At 49.0% G+C, this 15,699-nt stretch overlaps 1 protein-coding gene across 1 annotated transcript in view; it reads left to right on the top strand.

Moving 5' to 3' along the window:
- ADCY9 (adenylate cyclase 9) overlaps positions 1-15,699 on the top strand; it is a 160,446-nt gene that overhangs the window by 123,570 nt on the left and 21,177 nt on the right. The window contains exon 2 of the mRNA XM_088464725.1: positions 11,191-11,381. Coding sequence (XP_088320851.1) covers positions 11,191-11,381 — 191 coding nt within the window. The remainder of the gene's footprint in view (positions 1-11,190; positions 11,382-15,699) is intronic.

Raw genomic sequence — 15,699 nt, 5'->3', positions numbered from 1 at the left:
CAGAGCCGTGTGCTGGTAGAGCAGTGGTATGTGTAATATAAAATCCACCCCCACTACCCTCTACACACCCATTTGTGCGGCTTTCCTGGCTGTGTGTCATTTTGGCTCCGGGCCGATGCTGGCAGATGAGCTCTTCATCAAAGGAGGATGCAGTGGGCATGCCGAGGCAAAACCGACACCGGCAATGTGTCCTCTGGCGTACGCTGAGCTTACACTCACTGTTAAACAAAATCTCCACATTCTATTCTGGGTGTTTCTACTTTTCCTGCCAGTGTCCGTCTCCCCCACTCCTCTGCGTCTGTGTATATTCTCCGTCTCACGGCCAGGCCAACTTGTCTCCCCCTCCTCTCTCTCCCTGTGTGTTTCTCTCACCTGCTCTCTCCTTGGCGTAATGCCATCTCCTCCCTCCTCGTTACTCATGTATCTGCTGAACACTTAAGCTTTGTGAAATATACATGAAGATACAAGTGTCCCTTTCACACCCATAGGTCTCAGTGACACGAGGCCCCAGCTTGCTCACAGCTGTCTCTCCAGCTAAACACTCCACTGACACATTGTATTAGACACAGATATGACACGCTAAACGCAGACTGTATGACGGTAATGCGTTGTGCTGCGTACACGATGTACAGATGTCAGAGAACATACATTGATTTATTGGATGTAATGAAGACATACACACACACACATATATATATATATATATATATAGTGTATATATATATATATATATATATATATATATGCACATTCGATTCACATTATTATGACCACCTCCTACAGTTGACGTCGGCAGCGTGTAGCCCATGAAGTATATCACGTGCCGAGCGCTGGCTTGGTGGGTATATAAGGTGTGCGATAGGCCCGTCTGCACACATCACTCGTTGCTGTCATGGGTAAAAGGGGCGATTTATTTGAGTTGCAAAAAATAATGATTATTGGCTTTCGGGCCAAGTGGGACAGTATTTCTGAAACAGCGCGGTTTGTGAACTGTACGTGTGCTGCTGTGGTGTATCGTGGCTGGACAAATGGCACCATTGCGAATAACCGTTGTGGAAACTGCGGAGCACCACGTGCCATTGATGTGAGAGGTCTACAGTGGAGCAGCTCACCATCAAAATGAACCTGGGGGCCAAAAGACGTGTGTCTGAAATGACAGTTCAGCTAACCCTGCTACGTAGGGGGCACCAAAGCAAACGGATGGTCACTGCACCTACGCTAACGAAGCTGCATCGGTGGAACAGGATTCAATTTTCACGCCTGTATCGGAATTGGACCTCCGCTGATTGGCGAGGGTTGCCTTCTCCGATGACTTACGTTTTCTTCTTCATTGAACGGATGGACATTGGCGTGTTAGGCGAGAAACATCGGAGAACAAACACCCTGCGACCATTGCTGGAAAAACACAAGCTGGTGGTGGCAGCGTTATGGTCTGGGGAATGTTTTCATGGTATTCTCTGGGCCCACTCACCCATGTGGAAGGCATCCTCAACCGATTTGGTTATGAATCCATCCTTGCAGAGCAGGTACACCTATACATGCTGATTGTCTTCCCTGAGGCGGATGGGATCTTCCAGCAAGACAATGCGACAGGTCACATGGCTAGAAATGTCCGTCAGTGGTTGGATGAGCACGAGCAAGACTTCCAAGTACTTCCCTGGCCCCCCTAATTCCGTGGACTTGAACCCAATTGAGCATCTGTGGGACCACCATGATCGTTGTGATTGCTCTATGGATACTCCACCACGCACCCTCCAGCAGCTGTGGGATGCACTGCAGTCAGCATGGCTCCTGGTACCTGTGCCAACCTACCAGCACCTTACTGAGTCACCCCCAGCCCGTCTAACTGCTGTCCGTGCTGCACACCGCGGTTACTCTGGCTGTTAGCTGGTGGTCATAACAATATGAATCGACTGTTTGTGTGTATATATATATATAATATTTCTAACTCCATTCTTATGCTTTTTAATAATGTTTTGTCATTACCATTAAGTTTATTGAAAAAAATATATATAAATAGATCGAATGCTGCCAGATCTAGCAATTATATTATCACGTACTCAAGTAATTCCGAGCCAGACGTACCTCTCCCTCTATGAAATATGCGGTACTGGTTGTCATCTAAGCGTACCCATGCATACTTCCCAATCATCCTGATTTTGGAGGCACAGTCCCACTTTTCGGGCACTGTCTCGCCATCCCACCTGCAGTTTCCCGTGGTATGGGGTCGAGAGGCCCCCTCTGGCCTGATGCTCTGCTTAGGAGAGCAAGTGGTGAATAGATGCTGTGCGTAGGCGCATGACGTCTATTCAATCTTGAGAGGGACTGGGGGAATGGACAGCAGCTCCCGCAGCGCTGGGTATGTCCCCAGCATGATGAAAATGGAGGAGCGAGGCTCGCAGGGATGGCATTTTCCGTGAGGTCACACCCCTTGCCATGATGCCATGCCCCCTTTGGCACGCGCAAATATCTCTCTCTACCCTTTATGATAGTAGGGAAGTATGCACATATAAGAGCACCGTCTCGTGGGTGTGCAGCCAGAGTTACACCATATTCTGAATCCTACGTATGCCCTGGGGAAGCTTATTTCAGCTGTACCTCTTGCACCCAGGGTATGCAGTAGGGAAGCCAGCGGACCTAATCCCGACAGCCGGCATCTCAACTGTCATATCCTGGCAGGGGTCTAAAGACAGGCGTTGATATCCCGACGCCTGTCATTAGACATATGCTGGGAGCCCGACGCCCGGCATCCCCATGGAAGGGACGCCGGTCGCCGAGTGCGGATCCACAGGGGGGGGGTTAGGTTTAGGGTTCCTGGGGGGGACTTAGTGTTAGGCACCCCCCCAGGAGGTAAGGTTTAGGCTAGAGGAAGGGGGGGTTAGCGTTAGGCACCCCCGGAGGGGACTTAGGTTTAGGCGGCGGGGAAGGGGGGGTTAGGTTTAGGCACTTAGAGGGGAGATTAGGGTTAGGCACTTGGGGGGAAGGTTAGGGTTAGGCACCCCTAAGGGAGGGTTAGAAATAGGATAGTCAATACTTACCTTAGGACAATCGGGATCTCCTCCTTTGCCGGGATGCTGCTGTCGGGATTCCAACCCATGCCCGGCGGTAAATCATACTGACTCCGCACCTAGCATAGGTGGAAGTGCTGATGATAAAAATGATGGCTGCTCTCGTGTATAGAAAAAGTGGGGCGGTGCCATGCGAACGCATTAGGAGGTGCATCTGCAATCAGACCGGCGTGCGTTCAGTCTTAGATCTGCCTCTGACCTGCACCTATCCTCCTCGCCGACATCCACCTTTCACTCTCGCCATAAAAACTCAACTGTGGATTTACTACCTAGGTGCGCCAGTGACAGAGTGCTTCCCCCAATCTCCCGCCCACCTGAGGGTCACTGCGGCCCAGCGGTGGGACAGTGCCCGAAAAGTTGGACTGTCCCCCTGAAATCGGGACGGTTGGGAGGTATGCGCTACTCAAACTTGTGCACTCTTTCCACTGGTCCAATCTGCACTCTTAGGCCCTCATTCAGAGCCGGACGCTCTGAGCAGAGCGCTCGCTCTGAATGAGGGCCGTCCTCCATAAAAATGGAGCGTCCTCCTGGACGCTCGTATAGCTGTGGGTCACCACCCACAGCTCATACGAGCGTGCAGGATGATGGTCGCGATGGTCTTGACCATCGCGACCATCGCCAGTGCGACCAGAAGCCTGTGGTCGGGGTTTTCAACCACAAGCCCTGGAGTGATTTTGGCTCTATCAGAGCCAAAATCACTCCCACTGGGGCCGGCTTCTGACGGTAGGCGTTCCCTTGGGAACGCCTCCGTCTGGCAGGCACGCCCACCAAAGGGGGCGTGCTGTCAATCAACATCGACAGCACGCCCCCTTTGATCAGAGACAACGAGCGAAGGAAAGTCCTTCGCTCGTCGCGTCTGGCGCATGCGCACGACGGAGCTCCCTCCGTCGTGCGCATGCGCAGTGCACACCATCGACCCACTTGCGAGCGGACAGCTGCTTGCGAGTGGGTCTGAATGAGGCCCTTAGACACAATCCCTGCCACATATCTAAGGTAATGTCATGAGTATTATCATTCACAGCGAGTGACAGAACTCGTGGCGTATGATAATGGTGCTCCAGCCAATCACCTCCCAACTGTCATCTGTTTGAAAAATGACAGTTAGATTAGAAGCTGATTGGCTGGAGCACCATTTATCATACGTAATGAGTTTTATCACTCATTGTGAATGATAAAACTTGTTGATAAATGTGGCCTTAAGTCTACAGTCATTTCAGCTGCTGTGACATCACATGGGATTCCACCAACCCTCACAGAGCTTTTCAGCAGAACAAGTCAGTCACTCTGTCTGCTCCGTTGCCGAAAAATCCCCCCTTCCAATATGGCCACCTGCAGAAAAGGCGAAAGATCGCACAGCGGATACATTTAGTATAAACACTTCGATTGTGTCATCTATTATTCAGCTAAGTACGTGCTCCTACAGCAGTGTACTGTATAAATCACCTGTGCATTATAATGACATCATTTTGTGCGTTACCAGGTGTGTACGGTTGGCAGCTACTTGCAGTGCACACAAATACAGGAAAATCCCTGCGCTGGTACCTTTTATACAATAATGTCTATTTACCGCAGTGAGGATTAGAAAACAGACATATGGGCTTATGAATCTGAAAGGGATCCATGGACACATTACATAAAAACATACTGTTCTTGTGTATCGCAGGCAGTCGCTCGGCGTAAGGCTTCTGTGACACACAGATAACTGACATCCTACTAAGCAGGGCTGAAAATAGACTGAGAGGACTTACAGGCTTCCTGCTGACGATCTTTGTGAAATGTCTCTGTGTAGGGCGTGCAGCCGTTTAAATTCATATTTGTGCATGTGTGGTATCCTGGGTGTTGTAGTGGGAACAGATAAGTTAAGTCTAGATGGTACCTCCAGGGGATCTTCCTTCTTCTCTGGCAACAACTCCACAAGCTTGTCCTTCCCAAGCTGTAGCAGAGAGGCCAGTCCCATACACACAGTAACATTACTATTATTATTATTATCGTTTATTTATATGGCGCCACAAGTGTTCCACAGCGCCTTACAAAGTACATAAATAGGTTGACCTGTGACTTACAGAACAATACAATACAGGACAAGGAACATGGATTATATACATTGCTACATTAGCGACCATAGCACCCAGATAAGCAACAGAGTGTTAGGTGCCCTAGTGGTGAGTAAGAAGTAGATGAAAGTAGAGAAGGAGAAGCACAAGAGGGTAGAGGGCCCTGCTCGTAAGAGCTTACATTCTAAAGATGACATAATGTGACAGCCTTGATAAATAGAATAATCTAGTAGATTTATTAAAGGGGGAGCAAGAGGACGTGAGTCCAGGGAGGTCAATATGGAGAAAGTAATGCTCACCACACTAATGACAGTAAATGCGGCACAAATTAAATATAGCAGATACAAGACAGTAGTTAGCAATATGTTAGTAAATAGGCAATAATTCTCTCTAATAGTTAAATGGGCTTCTTTATCCTAACTGCTGCAGTACCTCTTTGGCTATAACTATGGAAAATATGGTTTCTCAATGGCTTCAATAATTCAAAACACTATACCAGTGGTCTCCAACCTGTATCTCATGAGAAACTGGTAGCTCGCAGTTTTCATTTTGGTAGCTCGCCTAGCCGCAGTATTGCCGAGTCAGCTAGGAGTCATCTAGGTGGAAGTGACCACTGATGCACGCTCCCCTGTGGCATCGATGCTATGGGTGGAGCCACGGGGAAGTGTGATCAAGTGATTGCTGTAGCCGCTTCCCCGTGGTTCCACCCATGGTGTCTATGCCACGGCGGTGCGGCACAATACGCGACGAACACCGCGAGTGTCTCCTGCCCAGCCCCGCCTATATCTTTTGCTTCTCTACTACACTTATCTCCTTGGAGATGGTAATTAACAGAGAAATATGTCTGTTCTTAAACTTTATTTACAAATTGCAGCAATATCACTGTATTCATTATTAAATGCATTGGTGCTTTCTACGAAACATAGGCCCTCATTCATAGCCGCTCGCTATTTGCGGTCGTTCGTTTTCTAAAAAGGGGTGGCTATTCAAATGAACCGTTCGCACTTTGCGGTCTGTTCCCGCCTCGAAGTCTGAACGAGCGAGCAAAACATGCGGTTGTAATTTTGAAAAATACGCCACCTGGCCGCTCGCACCATACGTCATGTCCGCTATTTATTAGATTAATCGAGTACATCGACCAGCGTATGAACTGCTCGCTATTCTTGTGGTTGGTTTTTTCAACCACTATTTTGCGAGCAGTTCTGAGTTAAAAAAAACCAAGTGACGTGGTCAATGACGCTGCAGTATTAATCATGCACACCCTTAAAACGCCCATTTTGACCTTTAAGCACGCCTGCGATCGGATTTCCACTCCCCGTTTTCAAGCCCCTTCCCCTGTTACCACCCACATACGCCTCATTCTGTCACTCAAATTAGCAGGCATTCACAATTTTGCGAGCACATGAATTTCGACCGCACTGACTGGTTCGCGCATGCGTATAACGATCCGTACGCATGCGCAGTTGGGCAAACATCGCTCGGAGCGAACGAGCTGCCGCTTACGAGTGGCTCTGAATCAGGACCATAATTTTTTCCTAGAAAAAATTGTTCTGTTATTAGCCAGATTGTGTTCTAGAATTGTAGTAGCTCTTCAGGTGGTTTACTTTTTCTCAAATAGCTCACACCCCAATTAAGGTTGGTGACCACAGCACTATACTCTAAACATGCAATAACCTTCTCAATAACACAAGTATACTATAATATATATATATATACAGTACATATATTATACTTTAAAGTGAACACAAAGTTCTCTCATTGGGGTATGCATGTAAATTTAAGCTAGATAAGAGCTGTCCTTTGCGGTGTGGGGACTTCGGGTTTATGGTACGGGAGTCCGTCTGCGCATGTGCGGCCGTGGATGATGTTGCCTATCGGGTCCAAGGTCCCAAAATTTGTAGCTTTCCAGAGCTTGGTGCAGATGGGAAATGCGGTCAAACCTCCGAAAATGGCATTTGGGAGGTTTGACCACATTTTTAGGGTTGTCGCATCCAGCCCAAATGCAAAAAAAATAAAAATTATCTTTATTCTGAAAATAATTCTTAAATCAAGAAACAACATTTGCAGGGGACGCACAGTCATTTTCCCACGGAAAGACCCATTGGAATCGGTATGATTTTCAAATCCCGGCAATGGCAGCCCGACGGAGGAGGAAATCCTGATCGTCCCCAGGTAAGTATAAACTAACCTAATTTTACCCCCTAACCCTCCCTTAGGGGTGCCTAACCCTAACCCCCTCCCCTGTGCCTAACCCTAATCCCCCCTCTAAGTGCCTAAACCTAACCCCCCTTCCCCACCACCTAAACTTAAGTCCCCCGGGGGGGTGCCTAACCCTAACCTCCCCCCCGGGGGTGCCTAACCCTAACCCTCCACCTAGCCTACCCCTAACCTTCCGGGGGGGTGCCTAACCCTAACCTCCCCCTGGGGGAGCCTAACCCTAACCCTCCCTCCCCCTAGCCTAACCCTAACCTTCCGGGGGGTGCCTAAACCTAAGTCCCCCCGAGAGCCCTAAACCTAACCCCCCCCCGCGGCTGTCCGCGCCTGGCATCCCTTCAATCGGGATGCCGGGCGCCGGTCTCCCGGCGTCAGTAAAATGGCAGCCGTCTAGATTTAGACGCCTGTGTTTTAACCCTCGCCGGGATTTAGTAGTCTAGAAGCTGGCGGTCGGCATTCCGTCCACCGGCTTCATAAACATAAAAGTATACCGACCCATTCTCACCATCCATTGACTGCCACATTATTCACTTATTAAGTAATTTCTTAAAAACTTGATCTGTCCACAAACCAGCCACTCGCACATTAACGATGATGAATACTATTTGTATTACCTGAAACAAGCGGCATCAGCCGCAGCTGGAATATTGCAGAGGCCCAATAAAGCTGCCATGATAAATGTAATTATTATAGGCACACCGATGGGCACAGGTAGTCTGTCGAGTCTTTATTGCACAGTGTTTAATGGTGCCTCAAATAAAACCTATTTTAAGATGGCACATTTCTGATGTCACCCGGACTAAGTATAATTAGGCCACGATTCAATCCCTCGAATACCATCCTCTGTCCTGTATTGATGTACGAGGCAATAAAATCAGGATCAACGGCTGAATTATTTATTTCTCCAACGTGACAGCAAGGTCTCAACCTAACACGTCCTAGCAGATGAAGCACCTGTGACAGCTCTCACGGTTACTGCGTGTGTCACTCATTAAAGAGACAAGTACGTGTAAGAATGCTGGGGTTCCGCCTACAGTTCCGGGCACAGGTCTCCAGAATTCTGCTCAGATCTTTAGATTTTCAAGTTAGGGGCATATGGCAGCTGTATAGTTGTACCCAAATGATGCCCATTTGCGCACGTTCAAGTCTCCATGTCTACATTCTGATCAACAATCACGCCTAAATGTAGCATTTGGATGTGTCCAGCATAAATATGTGTCAGTCGTCATCATCATCCAATCAAAAACTGCACGTCCTGTGTAGGAACATATTTCTGCTATATCCCAAAATAAGACTCATCTTACAGCAGAATGCTTAATGTGTGTCTGCACAGCTCTATTATACACTAAGTGCAAGGATCTGCAAGTGCCACATGCAGCTCAGTACTAGTGCAAATGCCCTTGAGTCCAGCTATAATTGCAACTATGTAGGTAGATACAGTATTTTTAAATCATCAATTTTCCATCAATTCTGTTTAAGAAGACTTAGGAGCCTCACATTCTACTCTGTGCTGCTGGGGACCCTGCTACTCCCACTATATAACTCTCAGCCTGTGGCTTCCTGCTGCCTCCATTCCCCTCCTCACATCATGTCACTGCCCCTGTCACATGCAGCCCTGTCCTCACTGACACATCACTCATCTCCTGATATACTCTGTGCTGCTGGGGACCCTGCTCCTCCCACTATATAACTCTCCTCACATCATGTCACTGCCCCTGTCACATGCAGCCCTGTCCTCACTGACACATCGCTCATCTCCTGATATGCTCTGTGCTGCTGGGGATCCTGCTCCTCCCACTATATAACTCTCATTCTGTGGCTTCCTGCTGCCTCCATTCCCCTCCTCACATCATGTCACTGCCCCTGTCACATGCAGCCCTGTCCTCACTCACACATCACTCATCTCCTGATATACTCTGTGCTGCTGGGGACCCTGCTCCTCCCACTATATAACTCTCCTCACATCATGTCACTGCCCCTGTCACATGCAGCCCTGTCCTCACTCACACATCACTCATCTCCTGATATACTCTGTGCTGCTGGGTGTAGGCACATCAATTGTCTGCAAACATGCTGAACATCAGGTTGTACAACATATTTGCCCGATGGGAGTGCGCATCGCTGGTCGTTTTAGACATTTTTTTAAATGATGTGCAAACGACTATTGAACGATAACGATATCGTTATCGTTCAATTGCTCAATTTAATAGTCTAGTGCAGGCCTGGCCAACCTGTGGCTCTCCAGCTTTTTGTGAAACAACAAGTCCCAGCATGCCCTGCTACAATTTTGCTATTAGGGAATGCTAAAATGGTTGCAAGGCATGCTGGGACTTGTAGTTTCACAACAGCTGGAGAGCCACAGGTTGGCCAGGCCTGGTCTAGTGGATGTGTACCTTTACACATCACTCATCTCCTGATATACTCTGTGCTGCTGGGGACCTGCTTTTCCCACTATCTCTCAGTCTGTGGTTTCCTATTGCCTCCTTTCCCATCATGTCGCTGCCCTTGTGCTCCCAATGACCTGTGGACAGGCTCTTATCCCTGCTAGCGCCTGAGACGGGGAGTCTGTACAGTATCGTGTACCATACCTTAAAGGCCATGGGGTAGATGTATGGAGCAGTGAGAAGTGTACCAGGGGAGGAGTTGCCCATGGCAACCAATCAGCCCCTACCTATCATTTTACAGAATATACCGGATAAATGCAACCTCAAAGCTGACTGGTTTCCATGGGCAACTTCTCCCCTGGCACACTTCTCCACTGTTTTCACTGCTTCATACATCTACCCCCCCATGTGCCATCATCAGACAGGAGCCTAATCCATACATACTGGCTGTCTGTCTCTGGCCGATTGTACAGTGTGTGCATTAAACGAGTAGAGCCTTGTGAGAATTAGATGGCCGCTGACAGTTCTCCCCTGTCTGGTGTCACATGGTCCAATTACCCAGACACACACCCTGCATTTTGCTTTTTATTCTTGGGTTTGAAAGAGAATGATGCACTTTATATTGGTACAGTGCTCGCTGTATAAGGCACTCCCTGCACAAACATGCATTATAGAGCATCTATACAGTGATGTCACCCTTGCAGTACTGCAGGTTTATCTCTAGGTTTATGCAGTGGAGTAAAGAGGTTCAATGGTTTATTAAGGCACACTGTATATAGTTACCTTATGCACTTCAATGGGCCTTGCATTGATTGAAGATGTCGGCTGATATATGTACAAAGTCTTGGAGAGTGATAAAGTGGAGAGAGATAAAGTACCAACCAATCGGCTCCTGACTGGCATTTTTCAAACACAGCCTGTGACATGACCTAATGTTCACTCTAGGTCCGGCGGCAGGCAGGGCACCGGACCTAGAGCAAAGGCACATCTTGCGAGCGCCGAAGGGGGCGTGGCCAATGAAAAGGGGCGTGTCTTTATGACGCGTCCCTTTTTTTCGTCACTCTTGTGGGAGTGCCCGGCACTTAATGACATGCCGGGCACGGCCCCAAGCGACGTGGTCACTGTGAATGGACGCCGGTCCATTCACCGGCGGTGACTGCTGCTCTGCCGTTCTCCCCACCCGCGGGACACTGCGGCCCGCGGTTGGAGGACAGAACCCGCAGACTGTTTCAGTGGGAGGGCATGGTGCTTTCTGCCCTTCAGAATTAGGGCAGGGCACGGCGCCCCGCTGAAACAGCCTAGCGGGAACGCTATGACAGTTAGGAGCTGATTGGTTGGCATTTTATCTCTCTCCACTTGATCACGCTCCAAGGCTTGGTGCATCTCCCCCCCCCCTCCCCCCGTCATCTGTGACAGTTCACTGATTGGTCAGCTCTGATTGTAAGTGGAACACTTTCATGTCTCTTACAGGACTGAAGACCTACTTGATCTCCGGGCGCAGGCCGCGGGTCCCCAGCTGCAGCTGCTCCCAGACTCAGCTCCCGTCGCAGGAGGGATCAGACGCCGGCGCTGGCTCGCAGACCCTGTGCGGCGCGGGGGGCCTCATATCGGACAGCACCAGTGATTCCCTTCTTCACTGCTCTCACATGGAAAGACTCAAGGTGCGTGATGCGCTGTGTGGCGCGCTGAGTTCCTCCCGCAGGGCCTGAGGGGGCAGAAGGTACAGTGATACTGGGGCTGATTCTGACCTCGCCATGACTGAGGGGTCTATTTACTAAGCAGTGTTAGGAGACAGAGTACAAAGTGATAAGGTGCCAGCCAATCAGCTCCTAACTGCCATCTCACAGGCTGTGTTTGAAAAATGACAGTTGGGATCTGATTGGCTGGCACCTTATCACTTTTCACTCTGTCTCCTAACACTGCTTAGTAAATAGACCCCTCACTGTGTCTTTATGCTAATGCCACGGCCGACTTAATTAATACTGAGATGCCCACTTGCAGCAGTGCAGTTCTGTCTCAGTGGCCCATTGTGAGGGGCGGATATTGTGGCACCTGTAGTGGGAGTAGGAACAGACAAACACTGCACATCAAGGGTTAATGGCACAAATGCCTTCCCGACTCTGCAGCCGCGAGCAAGGGGTTACTGGTTGATCGCAGCAGGATGCTAACAGAATTTCCCCTTGGAACACTCCCCTGCCAACCCTTTGTCCTCATTAGCAGCAATTAATTACATCACCCCCCCGGGGGCTACTCCCTGTGGAGGCAGTGCAGCCTTAATGAGGCTCACATTGAATCCCAATCTATTAATGTCCCCGGGCCACCTGCGGGGAGTGCGGCAAAGCACAAGCGGGCATCACATCCGTAACTGTCAGGGGCCGACTAGATCAAAGTCATACGTGCCACAACCTAGTGTATAAGGCCACTGTCCACATATAGTGTGTGACCCCAACATACCAGCTTGTTGTAATGTAAATAAACACAAGAAATACATATATATATATACATATATATATATATATATATATTATTTTTCTTTCATTATTTGATAAGTTCAAAACATGGTAAAGAATAAATACGTAACAGTGCACTTCATACAAAAGGGGCCTCTATTCATTATCACTTAATTTCTGCAAAAGTAGGTGAAAATTAAAATTTTCACTTACTTTTGGAGAAATACATCATTGCGCCATTCATCATATAGGTAATGCACAGATATCTCCTGATTACCTTCCTTTCCTGGAATGGCCCGCTGTCCCCATACACTAGTATCACAGATATCTCCTACTTACCTTCCTCTGGCGGAATGGCCCGCTGTCCCCATACACTAGTATCACAGATATCTCCTGCTTACCCTTTCTCTCCTGGAATGGCCCGCTGTCCCCATACACTAGTATCACAGATATCTCCTACTTACCTTCCTCTCCTGGAATGGCCCGCTGTCCCCATACACTAGTATCACAGATATCTCCTACTTACCTTCCTCTCCTGGAATGGCCCGCTGTCCCCATACACTAGTATCACAGATATCTCCTACTTACCTTCCTCTCCCGCAATGGCCCGCTGTCCCCATACACTAATATCACAGATATCTCCTGCTTACCCTTTCTCTCCTGGAATGGGCCGCTGTCCCCATACACTAGTATCACAGATATCTTCTGCTTACCTTTCTCTCCTGGAATGGTCCGCTGTCCCCATACACTAGTATCACAGATATTTCCTGCTTACCTTCCTCTTCCGGAATGGCCCGCTGTCCCCATACACTAGTATCACAGATATCTCCTACTTACCTTCCTGTCCCGCAATGGCCTGCTGTCCCCATACACTAATATCACAGATATCTCCTGCTTACCCTTTCTCTCCCAGAATGGCCCACTGTCCCCATACACTAGTATCACAGATATCTCCTGCTTACCTTCCTCTCCTGGAATGGCCCGCTGTCCCCATACACTAGTATCCAAGATATTTCCTGCTTACCTTCCTCTCCTGGAATGGCCCGCTGTCCCCATACACTAGTATCACAGATATCTCCTGCTTACCTTCCTCTCCCGGAATTGCCGCTGCCCCCATACACTAGTATCACAGATATCTCCTGCTTACCTTCCTCTCCCGGAATGGCCGCTGTCCTCATACACTAGTATCACAGATATCTCCAGCTTACCTTCCTCTGGCGGAATGGCCGCTGTCCCCATACACTAGTATCACAGATATCTCCTACTTACCTTCCTGTCCCGCAATGGCCCGCTGTCCCCATACATTAATATCACAGATATCTCCTGCTTACCCTTTCTCTCCTGGAATGTCCCGCTGTCCCCATACACTAGTATCACAGATATCTCCTACTTACCTTCCTGTCCCGCAATGGCCCGCTGTCCCCATACATTAATATCACAGATATCTCCTGCTTACCCTTTCTCTCCCGCAATGGCCCGCTGTCCCCATACACTAATATCACAGATATCTCCGGCTTACCCTTTCTCTCCCAGAATGGCTCGCTGTCCCCATACACTAGTATCACAGATATCTCCTGCTTACCTTCCTCTCCTGGAATGGCCCGCTGTCCCCATACACTAGTATCACAGATATCTCCTGCTTACCTTCCTCTCCCGGAATGGCCCGCTGTCCCCATACACTGGTATCACAGATATCTCCTGCTTACCTTCCTCTTGCAGAATGGCCCGCTGTCCCCATACACTAGTATCACTGATAACTCCTGCTTACCTTCCTCTGGCGGAATGGCCCGCTGTCCCCATACACTAGTATCACAGATATCTCCTACTTACCTTCCTCTGACGGAATGGCCCGCTGTCCCCATACACTAGTATCACAGATATCTCCTGCTTACCTTCCTGTCCCGCAATGGCCCGCTGTCCCCATACACTAATATCACAGATATCTCCTGCTTACCCTTTCTCTCCCAGAATGGCCCGCTGTCCCCATACACTAGTATCACAGATATCTCCTGCTTACCTTTCTCTCCCAGAATGACCCGCTGTCCCCATACACTAGTATCACAGATATCTCTTGCTTACCTTTGTCTCCCAGAATGGCCCGCTGTCCCCATACACTAGTATCACAGATATCTCCTACTTACCTTCCTCTGGCGGAATAGCCCGCTGTCCCCTTACACTAGTATCACAGATATCTCCTGCTTACTTTTTACTCCCGATGTGGCCCGCTCTCCCCATTCACTAGTATGGGGACAAAAATTCATCATGCTCTGAAAATACAATATTTTCGGAGCTTGACTATGGGAGCATTCGCCATCTTCAGATTGCATTTGCTCCTGCACTCGGCACTCACTCAAAGGAGTCCCGGGTTGCAGAAAGGGATCCTTTTGGATTTCTTCCCCCCGTCCATCTCCTTCTGCTGGACACCGGGGCTTTGTGTGCCTGCAGGCACTCTACAATGTTAGTGCTAAGTTTCGCTACTCCAAAAAGAGCAGGGAAATCATTCGGGGAGACTGCTGATTTTTGGATCAGCTGTCTCCACTGTTCTCGGTGGAACGCAATAAGGGGGTCACTCAGACCCGCTCGCGAGCGGCAGGACGCTCGCAAGCGGGTCGATGTTCCCCACTGCGCATGCGCACGACGGAGGGAGCTCCGTCGTGCGCATGCGCGAGACCCGGCGAGCGACGGGCTCACCATCGCTCCGGGTCTCGCACCAAAGGGGGCGTGCTGTCGATGTTGATTGACAGCACGCCCCCTTTGGTGGGCGTGCCGGGGGCGTGCCTGCCAGACGGAGGCGTTCCCTTGGGAACGTCTACCATCTCAAGCCGGCCCCACTGACATCACTAGTGATGTCAGTGGGAGTGATTTTGGCTCTGATAGAGCCAAAATCACTCCAGGGCTTGCGGCAGCGAGACCCTACAGCAGGGTCTCCGTCGCAAGCCCGATGGTCGCGATGGTCAAGACCATCGTGACCATCATCATGGACGCTCACTATAGCTGTGGGTGGTAACCCACAGCTATGCGAGCGTCCATGAGGACGCTCCAAAAAAAGGTAGGAGGGCCCTGATTCAGAGCGAGCGCTCTGGTCAGAGCGTTCAGCTCTGAATCAGGCCCTAAGATTCTTGGATACAAAGGCTTTAATCAAGTCACAACAAATATCAGTTAAAAAGACACTTACTACAAAGTAAAAGAAAAAGTAAAGTATAATAAACACTTAACTTGCTTGTCAGATCATCTACTCAGAGCATAAATGGTTTCCTTCCCAGGAGCCCCTCCAACACCTTGGAGCTGGATCTCGTACATCGAGCAATAGGCTGATTGTATGCTGACAAATGACAGTTTATATAGGAGAAAAACTCATACATAAGCATTTTAACAAGTATAAAGGTCATTTATGGAAATATACATAATTATTAATAGACAGTAGAGGCCACTGTTGCCTCAATTATGAATGTTGGCAATCTCAACAACAACTGTGTTTATGGTGTATGTACTCAGATAAAATGAAGGTAAGACTATGTTGACTCAGGAT

The sequence above is a fragment of the Taudactylus pleione genome, unplaced genomic scaffold (genome assembly GCF_031769625.1).
Source record: "Taudactylus pleione unplaced genomic scaffold, aTauple2 ptg000061l, whole genome shotgun sequence".
NCBI lineage: Eukaryota > Metazoa > Chordata > Amphibia > Anura > Myobatrachidae > Taudactylus > Taudactylus pleione.
The sequence above is the reverse complement of the archived record's forward strand: the minus strand, read 5'-3'. Positions and strand labels throughout refer to the sequence as shown.